This window comes from Dipteris shenzhenensis, chromosome 19, assembly GCF_047967505.1.
Source record: "Dipteris shenzhenensis isolate YYH24624 ecotype China chromosome 19, Dip_SZ_1.0, whole genome shotgun sequence".
In the NCBI taxonomy this organism is placed as follows: domain Eukaryota; kingdom Viridiplantae; phylum Streptophyta; class Polypodiopsida; order Gleicheniales; family Dipteridaceae; genus Dipteris; species Dipteris shenzhenensis.
In genome coordinates this window covers 2744723-2766642 of record NC_141614.1, presented here as the reverse complement: position 1 = coordinate 2766642, position 21920 = coordinate 2744723, and the positions used below count along the sequence as shown (strand labels likewise).

Genomic DNA, 21920 nt, shown 5'->3' with positions numbered 1-21920 from the left:
AGAATAAAAAAGCTAGTGGCTGAAGTTTTCAAGCTGAGATTTGACAAAGATGGATGCAAAGTGCTAAAAGTTGAGAAAACAGCTTTATGCTTTGACTTTTGGTGGCTAAATAATAAAGATCATGACATCGGTTCTCTAAACTTTTTGTTTTCAACTTATGTTCAATCATTCTAAACATACCTAAGGCCAATTCACTATAGATAAAAGACTTCAACTTTTTTCATTATTTTCCTTGGATTATACCTCTTGTGTAATAGTAAAGTGATCAAATTACTACATTGAGTGATAAAAGACTCCTTAGTTGTACAAAGGCGGGAAAATTTGTGGAATTGGGAAAAAATGACTCCATATTTTGCCAAATCAAAAATATTTGAGTCAATGTGAGGCATTTTTATAATGTGTAAACCACTATACTTTGGTTGTTCACGTTTATCGTATATCTCAACCTCTAATTCTATGGTAGATTGAGAAAGTCTAATATCTAAGAAAACACAAGAATCCCCTCTTGAAGTATAGTTCAGTTCACATTCCTTCTCCAAAGCACAAGCGTCTTTTGTACATAAAGTCTTGAAAGTCAGGAACATCTGGTACAAATAAATCATCTATAAAACGCCCAACTTGGCTATTATTTAAAATGATAGGGTAGGTATTGATAGAAATAAGACGTTGCATAAACTCAAATTCATAAGTGAAAAGATGCTAAAAAGACGGCACAATTAGTGCCCATGGGGATTCCTATAATTTGTTGAAACAAAGAATCACCTATTGTGATGTAAAGATTATCTAAAAGAAAATCTATCCAAGAGCAAACATCTTCAACACTTACTACCTTTGTGTATCTTTTCTTAAAGCTTAGGGCAGAGATCAATATGTTCCATCCACACTCGCTCAATTCTGCCATATCACTTGCTATGAACTATGAGAAAAAGAATGGTATTTCAAAAGAGGAAAAGGCTCCAGGTTAGTCCATACCATTCCATAAGAAGAAAAAGTTTGAATACATTCATTTTTGGGGGACAACCCAGGGCAGAGTGCCTGTTATTGACTCCAAATACATTCAATTTAGAGAGACAACTCAAGGTTGAGAAGCTTTATTTGACTCATCACAAACACATAGCATCACTGGTCATCATCTATCACCTCAGAGAGGGATATATCATGTAATATAGCAGATAGAGCTTGCTCCTCAGGCCTAATAGAAATAGCCCGTTTGTGTGTCATGATAGAAATGCCTCAAATACTCCTCCAGCCATTTGTTCACCCTTTCTGACTGTCTATCTGTCTCAGGGTGGTAAGCAGTGCTAGGTGTAAGAGAAGTACCCACTGCTGTAAATAATTCTTGCCAAAAATTTTGCACCTCTGTCGCTGACAATCTCCTGAGGGAAACCATGATGCTTAAAAGCATGCCCGATGAACTACCGAGCAACCTGTGATGTCGAATAACGGGTCTTAGTGGGTATGAAATGGGCCTACTTTGTCATTCTATCAACCACCACAAAAATGCTATCCCATCCCCGCTCTGCGGAAGGCAACCCTGTGATGAGATCCATAGCAATGTGAGTCCATTTGCCTTCTGGAATAGGTAATGGCTGCAAGAGACCCGCCGGTAACCGGCTGTCCACTTTATTTTGTTGGCAGGGCAAACATTCACTGACAAATTTAACTACATCCCGCCACAAGCCATCCCAGATAAAGCTCTGTTTAACCTTTTCATATGTCTTAGTAATACCCGCATGTCCTGCAATAGGAGATGAGTGCATTTCCTGTAAGACCAGCAGTCGGTACTTTGAATCTGGCACCAAATATATTCTGTCCTTGCACCACAACAGCCCATTATGCAGCTTAAATTTAGCATGCCCCTGGCTCGATGGCCTCTGTAACTCCACAAATATGGAAGCTGCCTTAGAATCCTGCATGCATTCTTCCTGAATACCATGAATCCACTCCTGGTAGATGGTAGAAATGGCAGATAAACTGCAAGCCCACATACGGGATAAGGCATCTGCAACCACGTTTTCTTACCCTTCCTGTACTCGATGTCAAAATCATAAGACTGAACCTTAGCCAGCCACCTCTTCTGCTTCATTGACAAGTTGGGCTGCGTAAGGAAATACCTGAGTGTCCTATGATCTGTCTTAACCTTGATTTTGCTACCGTACAGGTAGTGGTGCCATTTTTCGAAAGCATGGAGGATAGCGAACATTTCCTGATCGTACACATGATAATCTAGTTCCTTGGCATCCAATTTCTTGCTTTCAAAAGCAATTACCCCGCGTTCCTGTCTTAGCACAACCCCTAATCCTTTGCCACTGGCATCTGAAAGTACGTGAAAAATCAGGGCATACCAACATAGGAGCATGAGTGAGGGCGAATTTCAGGTCTTCAAAGCTGCGCTGTGCATTTGTAGACCACATAAAAGCATCCTTCTTCAAAAGGTCTGTCAGAGGGGCTGCCCGCTTGGCAAACTTGCGAATAAAGCGTGGGTAGAACGAAGCAAGACCTAGAAATCCCCTCAATTGAGTAGGGTTGCATGGCTGCGGCCAATCCACAACACATTTCACCTTTGCAGGATCCACTCGAATGCCATCCTTGCTCACAATGTGCCAAGATACTCAACCTCTTGTGCCATAAAAGTGCATTTGCTGGCTTTAGCATAAAGCTGATGCAACCTCAAAATTTCCAGCACTTGCGTGACATGTCTGATGTGCTCATGCTTATCCTTGCTGTAAATGAGGTTGTCATCAAAAAATACCAGCACATATTTGAAAAGGAGAGGCTGCAAAATCTTGTTCATGAGTGCTTGGAAGGTAGCTGGTGCATTGGTCAATCCAAAAGGCATCACCTTGAACTCATACAGTCGCCTTTCTGTGCGAAAGGCTATCTTGTGCTCATTCCCAGCTTTCATTATAATCTGATGATAGCCGGACCTCAAATCAATCTTGGTGAAAAACTGAGCACCCTTGAGTTCATCCAACAGGTCATCTATCTTGGGGATTGGAAACTTGTTTTTGATGGTGACCTTATTCAAGTCTATGTAGTCAATGCACATACGGTAAGAACCATCCTTCTTTTTCACGAGGAGTACAGGGGATGCAAAAGGAGAAGTGCTATGAGTGATGAAACTCGTCTGAAGTAAGTCCCTCACTTGAGTTTCCACTTCTACCCATTCTACCTTAGAGAGTCGGTATGGGGCCTTATTGATTGGCTTACTGCCAGGTTCCAGGACTATGGCATGATCTACATCTCTTCTCGGAGGCAACTGTGATGGCAAATCAGCAAATACATCTGCAAACTCTGAGAGCAATCTCTGCATATCACAATCATCAACACAGGGAGTGCCACCCTCTTTAGTTATTGACACATTTAATGCATATATGGCGCTGCCCCTCTTGAGCTCTCTGGCCAACTGTCTTGCTGAAATGACCTGCAATTCAGGAGCTGTAATACCATGCAATGTAACTGATTCATACTTGTGGACAAAGCTGAGTGTTAAGGCATTGAAATCCATGCTGATTTTGCCCAGTGATTGCAACCAATCACAGCCCAGGACAACATCTATTGGGCCCATGTCAATTGCCAAGAGACCACCTGCAAAAGTATAGTCATGAGAGAACTTAATCCTTGCATCTTGGCAACAAGATCTACTGATCATATGCTGTCCATTGGCCATTTCTACATTGAGCCCATGGTCTATCTCAGTAGCAATCAGTCCAACCCTCTGTAAGGTCTTGCAGTTAACAAAACTGTGGGTGCTACCGCTGTCCACCAACACATGCACAATCCTGCCATTAATCATCCCTATTACTCTGATAGTATCAACACTTTTGGCACCCATTAGGGCATGCATGGAAATAGTATAAAGTGTTGGCTGGGCATCCCAATAAACCTCATCCTCGTTCACGGGAGCATTACCACCTGCATCTTCAGTGCATCAAAAGGTACCGCATCCTAATGCTCCATAGAAAAGAGTGTTGGCCTACGGTCTCTCATGCCACCAGTGGGCAGAATCTCATACGAATGCGAAGCATGAGTGTCATGCGCAGTAGCACCACCAGGATCAAAAGGAAAGTCGGTGTCCTTCGTAGCTCTAGTGTCAGGAGTCTCATTTGCATCATGTGTATTTGCCATCTCATCTTGAGACGTATCCAAAGAACCTGGGGCTTCAAACAATTCCTCATCATCTGAGAGGTCAATGATCATGCTGAGCTTGGCAGTACCACTGTTGCGCATCTTGCACACATTCCTTTGCTGACATTTAAAACATAAGTTGGCCTTCTTTCTGCTGTCCATTATTGCCCGTGTATGCTGTTTTATCTCAGCCTGCTCATTTCCAGCAATAGGCTTGCCTCCAGGCTTGGCATCAGGATACATGTAAGGCCTGGCATTAGGATACTTGGAAGGCCTGGCATACGGCATCTTACTACCCGAGACAGTAGGAAAGCGAGGAAATGGTGCTGCTGCAGATTTCTTGTCAGTCCAATCAGCAAACTTAGGCTTCGACTCAGTGTCATACCCCATAGCATGTGAGCTGCCCATGGCATTTCTGTGCGTGCCAGCATATTTAGGCTTGAATACTTCTGCAAGCTGAGCTGCCCTCTCAATTGTTTGAGGGTTACGTGCCTTCACATCTGCAGCGAGAGAAGAACTTAACCCATGGATGAAATGCAGCAGCTTTCATTTTTCAGATACATCCTGCACAAACAGGGAAAGCCTCCAAAAATGTTGCAAGTACTCTTGGACCGTACTAGTTTGTGTCAAGGCATAAAATTCAGCCAAGTATTGATCCAATACAAGTGGAGATACAAATGTAGTGACCATCAATTCTTTGAAACCCCTCCAAGTGGTTGGTTTGTGAGGCGAATCCCTCATGTATCACCACCATGTGTGGGCATAGTCTTGCATATGCATACTTGCAAAAATGATGCGCTTCTCCTCAGACTTGGGGTAGAAGCGGAAATAGTCTTCCAGCTTCGTGAGCCACTCCTCCAACTCATTGGGAGTGCGAGTGTCCCCTTTAAACCTATGCACTGTGAGTTTGTCCTTCATATTCTTAGCTGCATAATTCTTGTGTGTGTAGCCTCCAGAAGTGCAGGCATCATCATGCTTGAGCTTCACATAATCGGAGAAGGGCATCTCAAGTTTGATGGCCTCAAATAGGGCCCTGTATGAACGCAAAGAATCTACCAACATATCATCAAAAGTGGCTTGCTGCCCACCACCAACCCTTGCTGCGTAGAAGCTGCTGCCATCTGATGCACTAGCTGCGTTTGGCTATATGTGCTCGCTGGCGGAGCGATAGGTGCATGAACTCCGGGCTAGGTCTCTCTACTAAATGCATCTCTCCGGAATGATGGCATACCAAAGGACTGAGAAGAGGATTGACCTCTCTCCCAGGGGTGTGGGCTGCCTTATAAACCCAAGCCAAGCCAACTCCAGGCATACTCGTTGGTGCGGTGAAAGGAGCACTAGCCGGATGCACACCAACGGGTCGGCCCAAAAGAGATGGTTCAGCTTGCATAGATGCAAAAAGCTGAGAGCCAAAAGATGGCCTGACATCTTGCAAGAAGGTGCTTTGTGGCACAGAAAATGCATCATCTATGTCCAGATAATCCCCAAGTTGGGGTACATACAATGGTCCAGAAGATTGATGCTGATAGGCACCATGGGCATCTACCATAAAACCCTTGCGTGGGGTAGACAAAACATCATGACTATCTGAATGGTCCCCTTGCTAGGGTGCGGGTTGCTTACCAATGGCAGATGTGATTTGCTGACCAATCTGCTGTCCCATCTGGACAAGAGCCATATCCTGCGTAGCCACGGCTGTGGCTGAACTCCTGTCCTATTTGGCGGAAAGCACCCTGGAGCATAGAGGAAAGGGCATCCAAAAACTGCGTCTGCGCCACCTGGACTTCCCGAAATGCAGGAGAGAGAGGCTGAGTGGAAGGAACATTTGCACCACTAGTGGATGCAACTACTGTGGTAGGCACTTGCTCATATTGAGCAGCCTCATCAGTGTCATGCGATACATCCCGAGGGACACGCTTCGGTGCCATGGTGGCTGGCCTTGGAGAGAGGAGCTCGAATATAGGCAAGGAGAATTAGATACCAAAATCCTGCATACTAAGCACCTGAGATAATGCGTGGAAACACAAAAATGTCAATGGAGAGGCTCGGAAGAAGGGTCGTCGAAGAAGCTTTGAAAACGGAGTCCAAATGAGCCTAAATAGGGTTGTGGAAAGCCCCTAAAAGAGGCTGGAATTCTGAGTTTTTGCCCCCTTTTTTTTTGTTTTTTTTTGGGGGGGGGGGGGAAGACCTAAGTCACCTAGGACAGTTAGGACAGCCCTAACCTAAGACCTCTAGAATAGTTAGGACAGTGACTTAGTCTAACCTAATCCTCTTTTTAACCCTAGTTAGTACTAACCTAATGTAGGTCTAACTAACCCAACCTAAACCTAACCCCTAACTAAACCAACCCTGGATTAAGTCTAACCTAGGTTTTAGAACCTTGTAGGCTAAGGTTATTGCAAGAGGCGACGGGGAAGGCGGAGGCGGCGCGGCGTGGGTAGGCGACGGAAATCAAGGCGACGGAGAGGGCGCATGCAAGAGACCCGCGATGGGCTGGCAGACGTGGCGTGTGAGCAGCAGAGACGGGAGCGAAAGGCCTCCTAGGAGCAGCAGCAGCAGCAACGACGGGCAGCTCGAGGGCGTGGTGACGGGTAGGTTGTGTGAAGCTTCAGATACCAGTGGAGTTTCAGATTAGTTCTGGTCGGAGGGTTCTCGTGCGTTGCTGTATTTGGGCGATGTTACAAACGTTGATTTGCAGCTTGGGCCTGCGGTTTTGCAGGGCAGCAGGGCAGCTCCTTTACGGTACTGTTGGCATGCTCTGAAGCCTAGCTGAGGAGGGGCTCTCCAAAAACATTTGTCGTGGACTTGTGCATCAGCTTGAAGCTTGTGAAATACGCGAGGATAGGCCTAGATAGGCACGTAGCAGCTGGTGTCGTTGACCTTGCGTCTGTCAGCTTACGAGCTGGTTGTACCTTGCTGCGTTTGTAGGCGTCTCAGTGTAGTGATTGCTATAATGCAGGGTTGGTGAAGCCAACGGAAGCAAGGTGCCAGAGAGCGGAGCTTTGATACCAATGTAGTGAAGGGGTAGGGACAGATTTAGAGAAAGGGGGATAGAGGAGCAGAAGAGAGAGAAAGAAAGAAAGAAAGTTTATTAAAGTCTTCGGGAGACCATGAAGGTCTATGAGACTAAAGATAACTGATACAATGAGCATAACGGTGGCGGTCTCAAAACGGGCCAGCCAACCATTTCAACAAAAAAGAGGTTATGAAGGACTGTGTGTCTAGTCCTGATACAAAAAATATGTGTCTACCTCCAGATGATACAAAAAAGAAGGGGGGGGCACCAAAAATGGGGCAGAGGGGGGAGATACAGTATACATGTGCAGGTGGTGATCGTCAGAGACCAATCATAGAGGGGCCATCAAATGGGAGGTCGGAAAAAACCCTGCGATAGATGATTGGCCTCTGACGTCACGCGGCCTAGTCGAGCTCGGTCGTCGAGGGCGGCGGGTGGCCCTGTGGATGAGGGCAACGGTAACCCCAGTGGGGCGGGCAGAGAGCAGAGACGAGATGTCATGGACGTGGATGTGTGAGTCTGTGCGCTGGCACAGCTGTCGTGGCTCTGGCTCTCGCTCACGTCCGCGTCGTCGGCTAGACTGAGAAGAGGTATCCTGTGACTGGAAGAAGTCAGTGATAGGCCGCTGGGTGTCCTCACGCTGTGTGCGCTGCTCGTGTCGCCGTGCTTGGAGAGAGGTATCTCGGTGGCAAGTCATCTCATGTAAGAAAGCGGCTAGGCATCGCTGATCCGGGAACTGCAGCATGTGTGGGAGGGAGCCGAATCTGTCGCGGAAGAGGCAGTGGTACCGGCCTCGAATGGCATAATAGATAGGACATCTAAAAGCAAAGTGCTCCTCCGACTCGATCTCCTGCAAGTCGCAAAGTGGGCAAAGGCGGTCCTCTCGTGGGATACCCTCTGCGCGTCCGCTCTCGATCCGTAATCGGTGTGACGAGACCCTAAACTGACCGAGGGAGATCCGGAGCACATGTGGTAGATGAAGCTGTGTGTAACGCAGAGGTGTGATGAAGCCCTCCTGTGAGATCTGGAGGCAGTGTCGGCGGTAGAAGTCGAGCTTCACAAGAAGCTCGGAGTGAAGAAACCATGTCCGCCAGGTGTGGAGCTGAAGCAGATCCGCTCGAATGAGCCGGTTGACCTCCTGGTCAGTGGGGGAGAGGGGAGATGGTGGAGCGTCGAGGCTGTAATGAAAAGGAGGCAACCGGTCTAAGTCGAGGCCCAGTCGTGTGAACCAACTGGAAAGACGACTATACGAGCATCGCTGGTCCCCATCAACGGATAAGGCCATAGAGGAGGATAGGGCTAGCCAAGGTAGGCGGAGGCGACCGTCGGCGGAGGAGCTGAAATCCGTGACTCCGTGGAGATAGGTGATAACCTGAAAAGCCGCATCAAGCTGTAGGGGTGAGGCGCCGAACTCTGCTAGAATGATTTGGTGTGGTACCGATGGTTTGCTGCGGATCATCCGAGCAAACATCAGTAATTGTAGGCGCTCGACTCGAGCCCACTCTGTGTCTGAAAGGTCGACTCCCCACCAAGGGCTATCGTACATGCCTGCTGGGCGGACCAAAGAATAAAAAAGGAGAGACTTGGTCCGTGGGTCCTGGAAGTGGGAGTGGTAGCACTGTCGCTCCAGCCTGGCAAGAGTGGCGTATCCCCGGCTGATCCTGGCTTGCATGGCCGGGCGCATCGTGAAGATCGGGCCTGAGAAGACAACGCCCAAGTATGTGTAAGAGTCAACTATCTCAGCAGGGCGCCGGCGAAGAGGAACTGCTCTCGGTGCATAGCGGGTCTGGAAGTGTTGAAGATCATCACCTTGGTTTTCCCAAGGTTGACCTTCAAGTCATGTGTATCACAGAAGACCTGAAGTCCATCCAGGTGTCACTGAAGACCAGTAGCAGAAGAGGATAGTAGTACTACATCGTGTGCGTATAGGAGAATTTGGATGACAGCCTCCGCAAGAGAGCAGAGAGAGAGAAAGGGGAAGAAGGAGAGGAAAGGGTAGGAGAGAGAGAGAATGAGGTAGGAAAGAGAGGGAGAGATGGAGAGGGAGTAGGGAAGAGAGAGAGATAGTGAGTGAGCGTAGGCAAGAAGGAGGAAGGGAGAGTAGATAGGATTAGATGTCACATCAAAAAGTACATAGTAGGGGGCGGATGGAGACTTATATAGTTCCTCCACATTTCCCCCCTAAAGGGCCTCTAACTTGGCCTCTTTTCCCCCTTCATTACATGTTTATTTGACGTATTTTAGTAAGCACTTGGTTTGCCCAAGAGACTCCGCGGGTCTTTAGAAACCCAGTATAGCTGCTTATGCTTGGGCACTGATGACGACATAATTGTTGCTTTGCTTGCTAAGTATGTCTTCCTTGTGTTTTTCATAAAAGTTTTTGTTTCTCTCTCTCTTTTTTTTCTTCTATTTCATTTTCTCTTTTATTTTCTGTGTAGATTTTTGGTCTTTAGAACAACAAAAACTCTAAATTTGTATGATTGGACTTATTCTAGTCTTACAAAGGTGTGTATATATATATATATATAGAGAGAGAGAGAGAGAGAGAGAGAGAGAGAGAGAGAGAGAGAGCTGCATTTTGCATCAGATGCATCATGCATGACCATTACAGTTGAGCGTGCTCAAATAGAGCTGAGCCCAATGTTATTTAGCTCATATGATTTGAGTTAGTAGGGGAGGGAGAGTCTCTTGAACGGACCACATGATGGTGTAGCATTACACATGGGGTGTCAAAACTACATACGCAGTAAACTTTGAACAATGAATATTAATATGTTTCTATAGTCATTGCAATAATTGCTGCTCACGGCACGCACGTGCGTGCCGTCTCTCTCTCTCTCTCTCTCTCTGATTTCTGGCTGGTTGCACACACATAGATGCATCCTTACAGGGAAGAAGCAAGGGCATCTAGACTATGCGTGACATTTTCAATTTCATGTGTTTGCAGGCAATAAAGGGAGGGCATTTAGACTACATGTAACATTTTCAATATTCAAGCAACTTGCTAATTTGCACTAATAACATCTTTAGGTGTTGCGATGCAAGGAGTGTCTGGAGAAATCAAGGGTTCTGCTTTACAGCAGCCAGCAAGTCAGTGGCAGCAAATCACAGCACAACAGCAGGAGATTTTATCCGAAAGACGGCAGCAACATCAGCAACAATCAACCCAGCAACAAGGTGATACAGGACAGAATTCCGCCTCTATGAAAAGATCTGGAGGATCGTCTCAAGCAATCTCTTTTGGGACACTTATGCCCATGCTTTTACCCACTCTTCAGTCTGAACAGGGTGAAAAATTGCTGGCTTTGTATCAAAAGCTGAGGGTAGGTAACATGTGTGTTTGATTTTTGACTAAATCCCACACATTTTCTTTGTTTTGGCTAGTTCCAAAGTATTTGGTAATTCATGCCAAGTGGAAAATTGCTGTTGCCTGTTTACCCATCCAATTTTAGTTGAGGTTATTGTTTGACAGGGTTGCTTTCTAGTGCAGATGCCAGATATAACACCTTTTTTTTATGTTTACAGAGGAGCGAGATTTCTAAAGAAGATTTTCTTAGGACCACCAGGATGCTTGTAGGAGATCAGGTTCTGGTACAAACTGTGAAGCAAATGCAGTTCAAGGCAGGTTTTTCGACAGACTCCATGTTTGCTTGTTTTCTTTTCTTTTTTGTACTGTGCTCTAATCATGATGGGATGATTGCTGCAGCAGCAGCAATCACAAGTGCACGGACAAAGGCAGACTTCACAAGCAGAATTGCAACAGCAACAGCAACATCATCATCCATTCTCACAACAAACATTGCAGCAGCAACAGCAGTCAAAACAAGCTTCTACCCCGCTGCAACCACAACAACAATCTTTTCAAGTACAAGATTCTCATGATTCTGATGTGGTAAAATCAAACCGACAAGAGTTCGGACAAGCACATCCACAACAGCAACCACAACAACAGGTGCAATCAAACATGGAATCCACTGTGCAGTATCAAACCAGCCCATTGCAACCAAGGGTTTCACATCTTTCACCGCTTCAAATGCTTCATACAAACTATCGGCAAGAACAGTGGCAGGAACGACAAGCTCAACCATCTTCAGGCTCCCTTAATCTGCAACAAGTGAAGAGTGAAGTGGATAAGACCATGGCTAGTATGCATTTAGCGAGGCAGCAGCCCCAGTTAGTCCAGCACCATCTAGCACAAGCGGGGTTTCCCTCATCTCAGGCACACTCTTCTTCCGGAAGTTATCCAATGCAGACTTTGGTTGCTGCCAGCCCTGGACAAGCTAATTCGCAATCTTCAAGTGTATCGCAACAGCAAATATCTCCGCAACCATTGGGCCATGTACCAATGTCCCAGCATGGAGGGCAGGGCCAATTGTTTGATGCTGCTTCCACACAGTCAGCTTTGAAGCCCATGTCCAAGTATGCAAAACAGAAATTACGAAAGGAGATCAAGAAGCGCGAGGATGATGAGAAGGTAAGGATGCTGGGTGGTGGAGTTATGTCTATCGCAGGCCAACAAGCTGTACATTTCCAGGTTGCAGAGCAGACACAAAGTCAATCTGTTCAAGGCACCGCATCTCAAAACCTTGTATCTATTAAACAAGAGCCTCTGGAGGTAAAAAGTGATCAGGCTTCTGAAAGTCAAATACAGGTTCATTCCAGCGATCCATCTCAACAGTTGGAAAGTGTTTTTCAGCCCTCTGATGTCATTATTCTTTCTTCATCGAGCTCAAAGGAGTACTCAGCACAAAATACAGATGCTTTTCAAAACAAAACCGATATTCCTGTTGGAGAAGCACCTGCATCATCCAAAAGTTCTGTTCACGCTCCAGTTCAGCATGTCAGTTTCAAACTAAGAATTTCTCTTTGAGCCATTGGATGAATATGCAGGTTCTAACTGTGTCAGCAAGTGATCTTTTTTCAACCTTCCTTGTCACAGTCTTTGGAGATTATGGTTGTCGAGTCTTGTTTTCTTTTTGCAAAGGGAAAACATATGCACACAAAAAACTGGTATTCTGCTTTGTGATATGACATATGACTTTGGATAGAATACAAATTACTGTTCATGAAGCCAGCTACGTTGTGGGCATCATAATCATCTTGTTGGAATTGCCTCTGTCTGTGCCAGCTGTGGTCAAGGTTAAATCTATGTGCAATCTCATAGAATTCTAGTGGCTTTAATAAACCTCATCTTGCCATACACACAATTTTCTTTCTGTGGAACTCAGTCTAAGTCTTGATGTTTATTCCTACCACATGTAAATCAGGTAATCTATTAGAACCATTTAAAAATGTTTGGAAGCTTGTGGTGAATTTGATCACATGCACATGCTTTGGCAGGTTGGGAATTCCTTGAGTGGACATATTGGTTTTGTTGCAGCTAATACAAATAGTCAAACCAATGCTTCACCAGTTATTACTGCAAATGTTAATACTGGAACTGCTCCAGTCAGCATACCTGGTAATATGTCGCAGTTACCAGCAATATCAGTGACTGCCCAAGGTAGAACACCTCCAAAGAAGCCTTCAAGTGATCAAAGGAAAGCTGAAGTATCTCCTTCAATGCAAGCGAGAAGGTGGTCTTCTTATCTTAGCCATATGCATTTAATGTAAGGGTGTGCTTTTGGGTCGTAGTATATAAGCAAACATAGGAGACTCCATATTGCCATCCAATGTAAAAAGAGTCCATATGCTATGATAAGAATATGATCCAGTGATTCTGTTCAATTCGGCAGCGGAATCCACTTGTACAATGAAACTGTGATACTGCATTTTCTTGAGCTTTCTCAATCGCATGTGTCATGACTCAGCAAAAATTAGCAGTGAGGCATTTGAAGTAGACAAATAAGTTTCTAGGCTCTAGCTGCTCGTCATGATTAGCAGGTATTAGAAGTTTCTAATCTAATCTCGTCACTGATGTTGGTCATGACTCATGTAATATCTGAAAGTTTGCTGCTGTTTCTGAAGAGAAGTTAGTGAGTGTCAAGTTTATTCCACACTATTAGGGTTGCTGTCCAAAAAGTCCCTAAATCTAACAGACCCTCCTACAACCATAGTGATGACTGTGAATGCTCCCTTTAGTCTACTTGGATGGGGGTCACTACATCACCACTTGCGTCACAGTCTGACCACTTTGACTGTGCACCTGTGACCTTTGTACCATATGGAGAGAGTCAAGTATTTGTTTTCTCTGCAGCAGTTACCTTTTTGGCCTGCCCTTTGGGTAGGTCTAAGTGGAGGTTCTTCTCTAAGAAGCTAAAATTCAAAATTTTCTTTTTGTGAAAGTTATGATTGGTCCAACTCCTCACTTTCTATTTCTTTCCCTTTAAATCCTCCACCTTTTTCTCTACTCTCTCTCCCCTCCCCCCCCCCTTCTCTCTCCTTCCTTTATCTCCCGTAGTCTTCCTACACATCATCTCCAGTGTATTCTATTTCGCTTTTTTGATCTTGGGCAGGCCTTATGAATGATTAAATATCATTCACCTTGTCTCTATGCTGTGAGACATAAGGTAGATTGCTGCAAGTAAAGGCATAATAGTACACTCTTAGTGGGACTCCAATTCTAGAAAGCTGGCAGGCGAATGATCATCATTTGCATGGTGTTGACAGGGCCTGAGATTGTGGCAAGGCTGCTATGTCTCTCCATCCCTTAAGAAGACTGTTGTAAAAGAAGGTCCCACGGGTCTAAGCAATGAGCTTCAGACAATCAACTTGCCTTGGAGGTTCATTTTTGGATGAATAATGCCTAAGCCCTCCCTTTCACTGGGAAGAATAAACATCCACCAAGGCCCTAGTGTCTCACGTGCCATAATAACATGCCCACGGACTATTTATAGTTTGAGTACAAAAACTTTTGGTTAATACTCTCAAGTGCTGTTTATAACCCACTTGACAGGCCTAATACAATACTTGGAGGTTCATTTTTGGATGAATAATGCCTAAGCCCTCCCTTTCACTGGGAAGAATAAACATCCACCAAGGCCCTAGTGTCTCACGTGCCATAATAACATGCCCACGGACTATTTATAGTTTGAGTACAAAAACTTTTGGTTAATACTCTCAAGTGCTGTTTATAACCCACTTGACAGGCCTAATACAATACCGTGCATCTCCTTGGGATCCAATGGTAACCTAGGGCCTCTCTTCAAGCGATGGAGCATTATGTCTCTATAAATACGCCAAAGGACTTGTGCCAATCGCTGGAGTCAATTGCGGCCATGCATTATCAGTCTAAGAGGAGTCTGACCCTCTCTAGAGAAGGAGGTAAGCCCTCTACAATCAGGGATGTGTTATTTACAGACTCGCAGGGTAATAGCTTCTCCTCGGAAGGTACATCCAAACTAAGCCTAGCCCTCATGATGTCATAAAGCAGCCCGAGGCTAATGGAGCAGAAAGGGGTCTAAGGGGCACATTTAAACTAAGCCTAGCCCTCATGATGTCATCTAGGTATAAGCCTAGCCCTCATGATGTCATGAAGTAGCCCAAGGCCTCCACAATAAAATGGAGCAGAAAGGGGGTTAGGGTCACCCCTGCCAAATTGACCATGTTAGGTAGACAGCCTCCCTCGTGTGGTGTCCAAGAAGCATTTGGATCATGGCAATCATGTACAATTCTCTCGTGTTGCCTGCAGACAATGCTGAGAAACATCTGATTCATTGTGCAAACTCTTACTTCCAATAGATTATAAAACTTGATGACTTCATTCTGCAAATACTTTCTTCCAATACATTATAAAATTTGGTGATTTCAAACGCATAGGGGTAGACTTCCTTAGCTACCACTTAATCTTCATAGGAAGTAGTGGACAAAGGACTTGGTTTGCAAGTGTGCTTAGGTTCAATTATTTTTACTTGAGTTTGGGAAATCTAGACATGTAGATAATAAGCCATCTGTCCTGCAAGCCCTCAGATTCGTATCCAATGCTTGTGGAGTCTCTCCATTGCAGTTACTAGCTAGTTTATCTTCTAACATGATCATTTCGTGTGCTTCACAAATAATGAGCTCCTCATTAACTTGAGACGCCCAGAGATCCATTTCGTTCAGTCTCTAAGGAAACTACACTGGAGTTTAGAGTTTCTTGCTTCAGATGCTACCAAGGCAAATGAAACCGGGCTAGAATCCTAAAACAAATCTGTATTCAGCTTTGAAACCCTAAAACGAATTGGTGATCAGCCTTGAAACCCTAAAAATGAATCACCATTGGTAGAAACGTAGCTTGGATCTTTGGTTTGCAGCAGATAATCACCAAGATAGATTTCGAATTTCATAGATAGCAGGGTAAAAAACATCTTATAGCTTCATTTGACGAGGTGCAGCAGCAGATTTCTTCTAGGAAACAAAATAAACTGAGAGAGGGGGATAAGAAACAGAGAACACACACACTAGGGCCCAGAAATAAGGACTGGACACCCCCGAAGGTCTTTATTGCAATAGAAAATACTTTGTACAATTGGCTCTGAGAAGAGCATGAAGCTAAGTACAACTCTTGAATGAATATGGGAGGCTTGGGGCCTTTCTTTTACAGACTAGGCCTGGCAAAAAGCTATTTTTACATAAAAGCCAAGCTTTTTAGGTTTTCTTTTTAAATCTGGTGCTTTTGGTGCCTTTTTTATCTCGTGGGCCCTCCTTTTAAAGAGGCGCCCATTTGTCTATGCTTTTCGGTCTTGTGGGACCTGCTTTTTGTGCTTTTCTCCCCATTCTTGGGTCCTTTTTGCACTCTCTTAGGTCCTACACAGTGCACAAACAAGTTCCAACACTTTAACCCATTAGAGGTTAGCGAAATGCATGCATTCCTAGTTCTTGGACTAATCTCGTTAACTAGAGTCAATTTCTTTGACCGTAGTCAATTTGATAAAGACTCCTCTTTATTTCTTGGGAGAAATACCAATTGGTGACAGCAAGCAAAGAGCACTTCTGACGACTAGCTTATATGAAGACTTTGTAATACGAAAGAGGTACAATCCAAGAAATAGTTCATCTTAAGATGTCTAGTTTATGATGATGGTGATTTTGTTGTTTGCACTTAGAGCCCACTAAATCCCATAACAAGTGATTGGTACTATACCCATCACTCTTCAATACTGTTGATGGCTATTGAAAATATTTTCTCAACTATAGGTCATAAGTCATATCCCTTGAAGATACTGGTTAATGTTTGCGTGCATCCACATGCATGTGCATGTTGTGCATCCACATGCGCACATGTACACACACGCGCATGCGCACACACATCTACGTGCGCGCACATGCATGCATGTCGATGCCGATGCTGACCGGTTGTAGACATAGACATAGTCGTACATGTAGACATAGACACACACAGGTTCGTAGAGCTTCCTTTCTTCTTATTATTAGACGTTGCATTTCAAAATTTAATCTTCCATATATAGCAAGCTGCCTATGAGATTTCATCAGTTCTCTTAAGGTGATGACTTTTGATTTTCTTTTTTTTTGCCTTCTATGAAACTTACGATGTGGGGATTTTCTTTTGCAGGGTTTTAATTAAAAAAAGGGAAAATTCGAGGTTTCTCTCAAATGTGTTCTTAGTTTGTGGGTGAAATGTCTTTCTAAAATCTCTCGATTGGGGCTTGCCTAGTTGAAATGTGAGGTTTGTGTTTGGCCTTCTGTCTTTGAGTTGTGTTTGTTTTGTGGGGAGATTACTACATAAATTTGATTCACTGGAATTTGGAGATTTCTTTTGATTATCTGTCGCATATTCTTCTTTTTTAAGACATATGACAAAGAATGCAAAGCGCTTGAGAATGTACATCTTTGTAGTATTTAATACTTTCATACGAATCTATGAAATTTCAATTTTGGAAAGTCTCACCAAATCTTGAAACCTACGAGTATGATTATTTAGGATTCAAATTTTTGTGCTTGCAGCAAAAAACAAAAAGTAGCTGGTGATGTGCTGGATCAAAGTATTGATCAACTGAATGATGTAACAGCCGTCAGTGGCGTGAACCTCAGGGTATGTTTTGTATGATCAACCTTCTACCTTAGGGATAATTGAAAAATGTGAAGATTTTGGCATGATCTAGACAATGTTTTCTGCCATGGTATGCTAGATGCTTTGGGAACCTTCTACCTAAGAGATGAATGAAAAATGTGAAGATTTTGGCATGATCTAGACAATGTTTTCTGCCATGGTATGCTAGATGCTTTGGGATTGAGTGTGTGAATGAGTTTTCTTCACATTGTTTCTTCAGCCTTTTTGATATCTCAATTGATATTCATGCTTCATCAGTTGTAAAGAATGAGCCCTTTAGGATTAGGCTTTACATGAACATGTACAAGATGCGTTCGACTTTTCTGATCGTTAAGTGTTGCAGCAAAACCCTGAAAGTATCTCAGTATCTGTGTGCAACCATTTCTGTAGACTTATTCTTTGTAGAGCAGAACCAACCAGCAGCCTTCCTGGTCCATTGGTGTATGTGACTTACCTGGTTGACCTTTGACCTTTAATACGCAACTTGACCTGGCAGCCTACTTGGAGGCCTGTGTCTTCTTCTCTTTTTCTTTTTTTTCTTTTTTTTTGGGGGGGGGGGGGGGGCGGGGGGCGTCAATGCAATGACAGCTATCAGTGGAGGACACCTTAAGGTAAAAGGACACCCTAGCCCCCGCCCCCCCTGCGGCCACCTTCCACGCAAACGCCCCCTCTTCATGGCTTTCCTTCCCCAAAAAATAAATCAATTATTTGTGAAGTTTTATTTGAATGATGTTCGTCTGGCCTTGGTACCTGGTCTCATACTTTTGCCCGCTTTGCAGTTGGATTACGTCAGGTGCAGTTCACTTTTTGAATGCTTGCCTTATAGAAAAGATGTATGTATTTGGAATTTACTTCAGTTCATGAAAGAGGCTACAGATTTCCCTAATATTTATACAAAAACAGTTTGTCTTGCCATGCGAATCATCATCAAAAATTGGAATGTAGGAGGAGAAAAGGCAAAAATGCAGTTCTCTCTCTCAAATCTGGGTCTTATCATCCGAGAGCTGCTCTCCTCCCCGGCTGCCTCCTTGCTCCTAGCCTCTTCTTCCCCTCCCTCAGCCCTCTGCCCCCTCTTTGCCCCTCTCCGCCTTCTGCTCCCTCCTCTCAGCCCCGCCTCTCTCAACCTCTCCCCGCTTCCCCCCTCTGCCCTTCCCCGGCGACCTGCCCCCTCCTCCACTCTCCGCCTCCTCTCAGCCCCCTCCCCCGCTACCTGCCCCCTCCACCCCCCTCTCCCGCTACGTGCCCCCTCCTCCCCTCTCCGCCCCCTTTCAGCCCCCTCCTTGCCTCCTTATCCCCCCCTCCGCTCCGCTTCCCACCCCCCCCTCAGCCCTTCCCCCGCCTCCTCCCTCCTCAGCCCTCCCTTGCCTTCTCTCTACCCCTACCTGCCTCCTCCGCTCCGCTCCCCGCCCCCCCTCAGCCCTTTCCCCGCCTCCTCCCTCCTGAGCCCTCCCCCGCCTTCTCTCTATCCCTACCCGCCTCCTTCCCCGGCCCCCTCTCAGTCTCTCCCCCTTCCCGCCCCCTTTTCTCCTCTCCTCACCTTCTTTCCTCCCTAGCCTACTCTCTCTCGAGTCTCATCCCCTTCCCCTCCTCCCCTCAGCCTCTCCCCGCCCCCTCTCTACTCCACCTCCTATCCTTCCAACACCTTCCTTTCCTTGCAGTAGGGTTGTCGAACGAAGCTTTTATCCGTGTTTAAATCAGCCTTCCCACCTTGATTGGTGATGGATTTTCAAGCAGTTGTAGCTTGTTTGAAGAGATTTTGGACTACCTTTTGATTAGCCTTCTCCTTTAGTGCTAGCCTTCGTCATGGCTGAGTCTGCCCTTCACCTCCGGAGTGCTGACAGAAACTCAGTACGAAGACTTTGTATAAATGGATGCTCAAGTATGTGTGGGTGTGTGGATTTGTATGTGTGAGAGCATATTTTTATACTATGGTCTATACCCACTGTTGGGCACGGATGATGTCAATGGGGATGTCATAGTAGCTAGTCCCTGCTATGCATGATGGAGTTTATGGTTTTCAACCTTGTGAGTGACTATCATGAGATTGAAACTGCACTATGTTGTGTTTTTAGAGGATGAGTTTGGGAATGTTCGTGGATTCATCTAGGTATATGCTTCTGCCGTATTAGTGGACATGCAAATTTCACGTTGTGAAGTTTTCGTCCAAGTTGCGGCCTGCTGGTATTGTGATAATTCTTTCTATCTTAAATGGTGCGTTGCCCTATCAGCTAGATTTAGATTTAGATGCTCGTTGGGGAGAGACTAAAATGAAAACGTTTAGACTTCATAAGAAGTTGTAGCTTGATTGAAGAGATTTTGGACTACCTTTTGATTAGCCTTCTCCTTTAGTGCTAGCCTTCGTCATGGCTGAGTGTGCCCTTCACCTCTGGAGTGCCGATAGAAACTCAGTACGAAGACTTTGTATAAATGGATGCTCAAGTATGTGTGGGTGTGTGGATTTGTATGTGTGAGAGCATATGTTTATACTATGGTCTATACCCACTGTTGGGCGCTGATGACGTCAGTGGGGATGTCATAGTAGCTAGTCCCTGCTATGCATGATGGAGTTTATGGTTTTCAACCATTTGTGGGTCATTGGAGGAGACTTCAACATGGTGGAGTTGCCCTCAGATAAAAAAGGAGGCAGAGAAGGTGGTATCCTCTTCTTGGAGAGGGCAACTTGGGATGCATTCCTCTTCAGTTTCAGTGGCAGAGATGCTTGGTTTGATGATGACTTTCACACTCAGTCATAGTCACTCCTGTTTTCCTGGTCATATAGGAGGCCGCACTATTCATGCACGGATTTACCGTTTTTATTTTAATGATTGGGCCTTGGATAGAGGAGGATTAGTTTGCATTGCCCTTGGGGTTTCCATTTCGGATCACTTTCCGATGGTGATGATGGTTTTGAGCCGCACTTGAGAGGTCGATCTACCAGTATTAGGATTCGTGATGCCCTTTATGTAGAGGAGGGCCTCACAGAGGCAACTTTGCAGATCTGGGTCTCTCACTTGCAGAGTGGAGTGCCTACCTGTCACATATGGCAGATGCACTCTCCAATATTAGTGGCTTGTACCATCTGGCTGCAAGTACCAGGAGACATGAGGTTCCTAGACGAGAGATTGGTGTTCACCAGCAGTTGGTAGCCTTGTGGAGGGAAGAGCAGAAGAGGCCGCATGATGCTTGGATTTAGGAGTGCCTTGTTTCAACAAGGGCTCACTAGCAAATTTTGATAGATTAGAGAGCAGAGTATGCACTTCATGCATGAGAGTGTCCTTCTGGATCTAGATGGGAGGTAGAGTCAATAAGAATTTCTTCTCTACTCATGGCCCCAGACATAGTAGAGAGAGTGTTTCTCAGCTCATTGACTTAGGCGGAGTTTAACAGTCAGATCCAGATACCATCATGCGCATAGCCACTGATTTTTATGCCTCCCTTCTCTCAGTAGATCCTGGTAGCGAGATGCCAGACAGGTCATATGGCAGTGTATTCCTATGTTATTGAAACCAGATATGAGGCTTTCTCTTGATGCACCTTTCACCAACATAGAGTTCAAGGCTGCACTTCTTACCCTTCACAAGGGGAAGTGCCCAAGTTCAGACGGACTCACACCTTCTTTCTTTTTGACCTTTTGGGATATGAGTGGGGATCACATTACCTCAGCCTTGCAGGGTGTTGGGACTCCGCTGAGATGCCTGACTCACTTATAGAGGGTCTCATATGTCTAATCCCAAAAGGAGGGTGCAGAAATTTAGTGTCATAGTAGAGATCTATCAAGTTATTGGGCACTTGCTATAAAATCATGGCAAAAGCAATCAGCTTGCGTTTGCATCCCATACTTCTAGATCTTACACATGATACGCAAACGAGATTTGTTCATGGCAGAAGCATTTTTGATAATATTTTGTCTTTTTGGGAGGCTTCAGAGTGGGCCATGCAGAGTGGACAAAAGATAGCCATTCTACTCCTGGACTTTGAAAAAGCATGACAGGGTAGATTGGGACTTCTTGGAGGGCACCCTTCATCATTTTGGGTTTTCAGATGCATGGATCAGAGGGGTTTCAGCCTTGTGTAGATCAGCCCACAGCCAAGTACTTATAGGAGGGGTCAGGGGAGATAGATTTTAGATATCCAGATCAGTCCATCAGGGATGCCCTCTTGCCCCTTTTCTTTTCCTATTTGTGGCTGAGGCAATGAGCATTTTTCTCAGGTCTAGAGCTGACATTCTTGGGCTCAGGCTACCGCTGAGACAGGAGGAGGACCTTGTCGACTTTGAGCTAGCAAATGACACTGCTATTTTCTTGGAGGCCTCCCCTCAGACTCTCACGTCCTTCAGGACAGCCTTGGACTTGTTTTGTATGGCAGCAAGTGCTCACATTAATTGGAACAAGTCGAATGGCTTTTGGATCAGTGTCGGATGGGGGGCTGATTTGGGCTTCACCTGGACTCAGAGGGGTCTGTCACTCAGGTACATAGGATGCCAAGTCGGTATGGGCTTCACATCAGTTTGCTCCAGTGTTGGAGAGTATCAGGAGGAAACTCCTTTTTTGGAGTTCGGCTAGGTTGGACCTCGCATCCAAGGTGGTGGTTGTCAACCAGGTTGTGTTGGCGACGGCTTAGTATGTTTGCTCCTATTGGTGCAGTTCCAGGGATTGTATCACTCAGCTCATAAGGCCTATAAGGAATTTTTTATGGAGTGGGCTAGATGGCACAACAGACACTATTCTTAGGGTGGCTTGGAATTTTTTATGGAGTGGGCTAGATGGCACAACAGACACTATTCTT

The 21920-nt window shown here is 45.2% G+C and overlaps 1 protein-coding gene across 5 annotated transcripts in view; it reads left to right on the top strand.

Moving 5' to 3' along the window:
* LOC147889930 (uncharacterized) overlaps positions 1–21920 on the top strand; it is a 58663-nt gene that overhangs the window by 3580 nt on the left and 33163 nt on the right. For 3 of the 5 annotated variants that reach the window (XM_087390393.1, XM_087390392.1, XM_087390389.1), the window contains exons 3-7: positions 10175–10467; positions 10670–10765; positions 10851–11984; positions 12485–12720; positions 17030–17117. In XM_087390393.1, the coding sequence (XP_087246519.1) occupies positions 10175–10467; positions 10670–10765; positions 10851–11984; positions 12485–12720; positions 17030–17117 (1847 nt within the window). The remainder of the gene's footprint in view (positions 1–10174; positions 10468–10669; positions 10766–10850; positions 11985–12484; positions 12721–17029; positions 17118–21920) is intronic. The other 2 variants (XM_087390390.1, XM_087390391.1) reach the window with 2 other exon arrangements.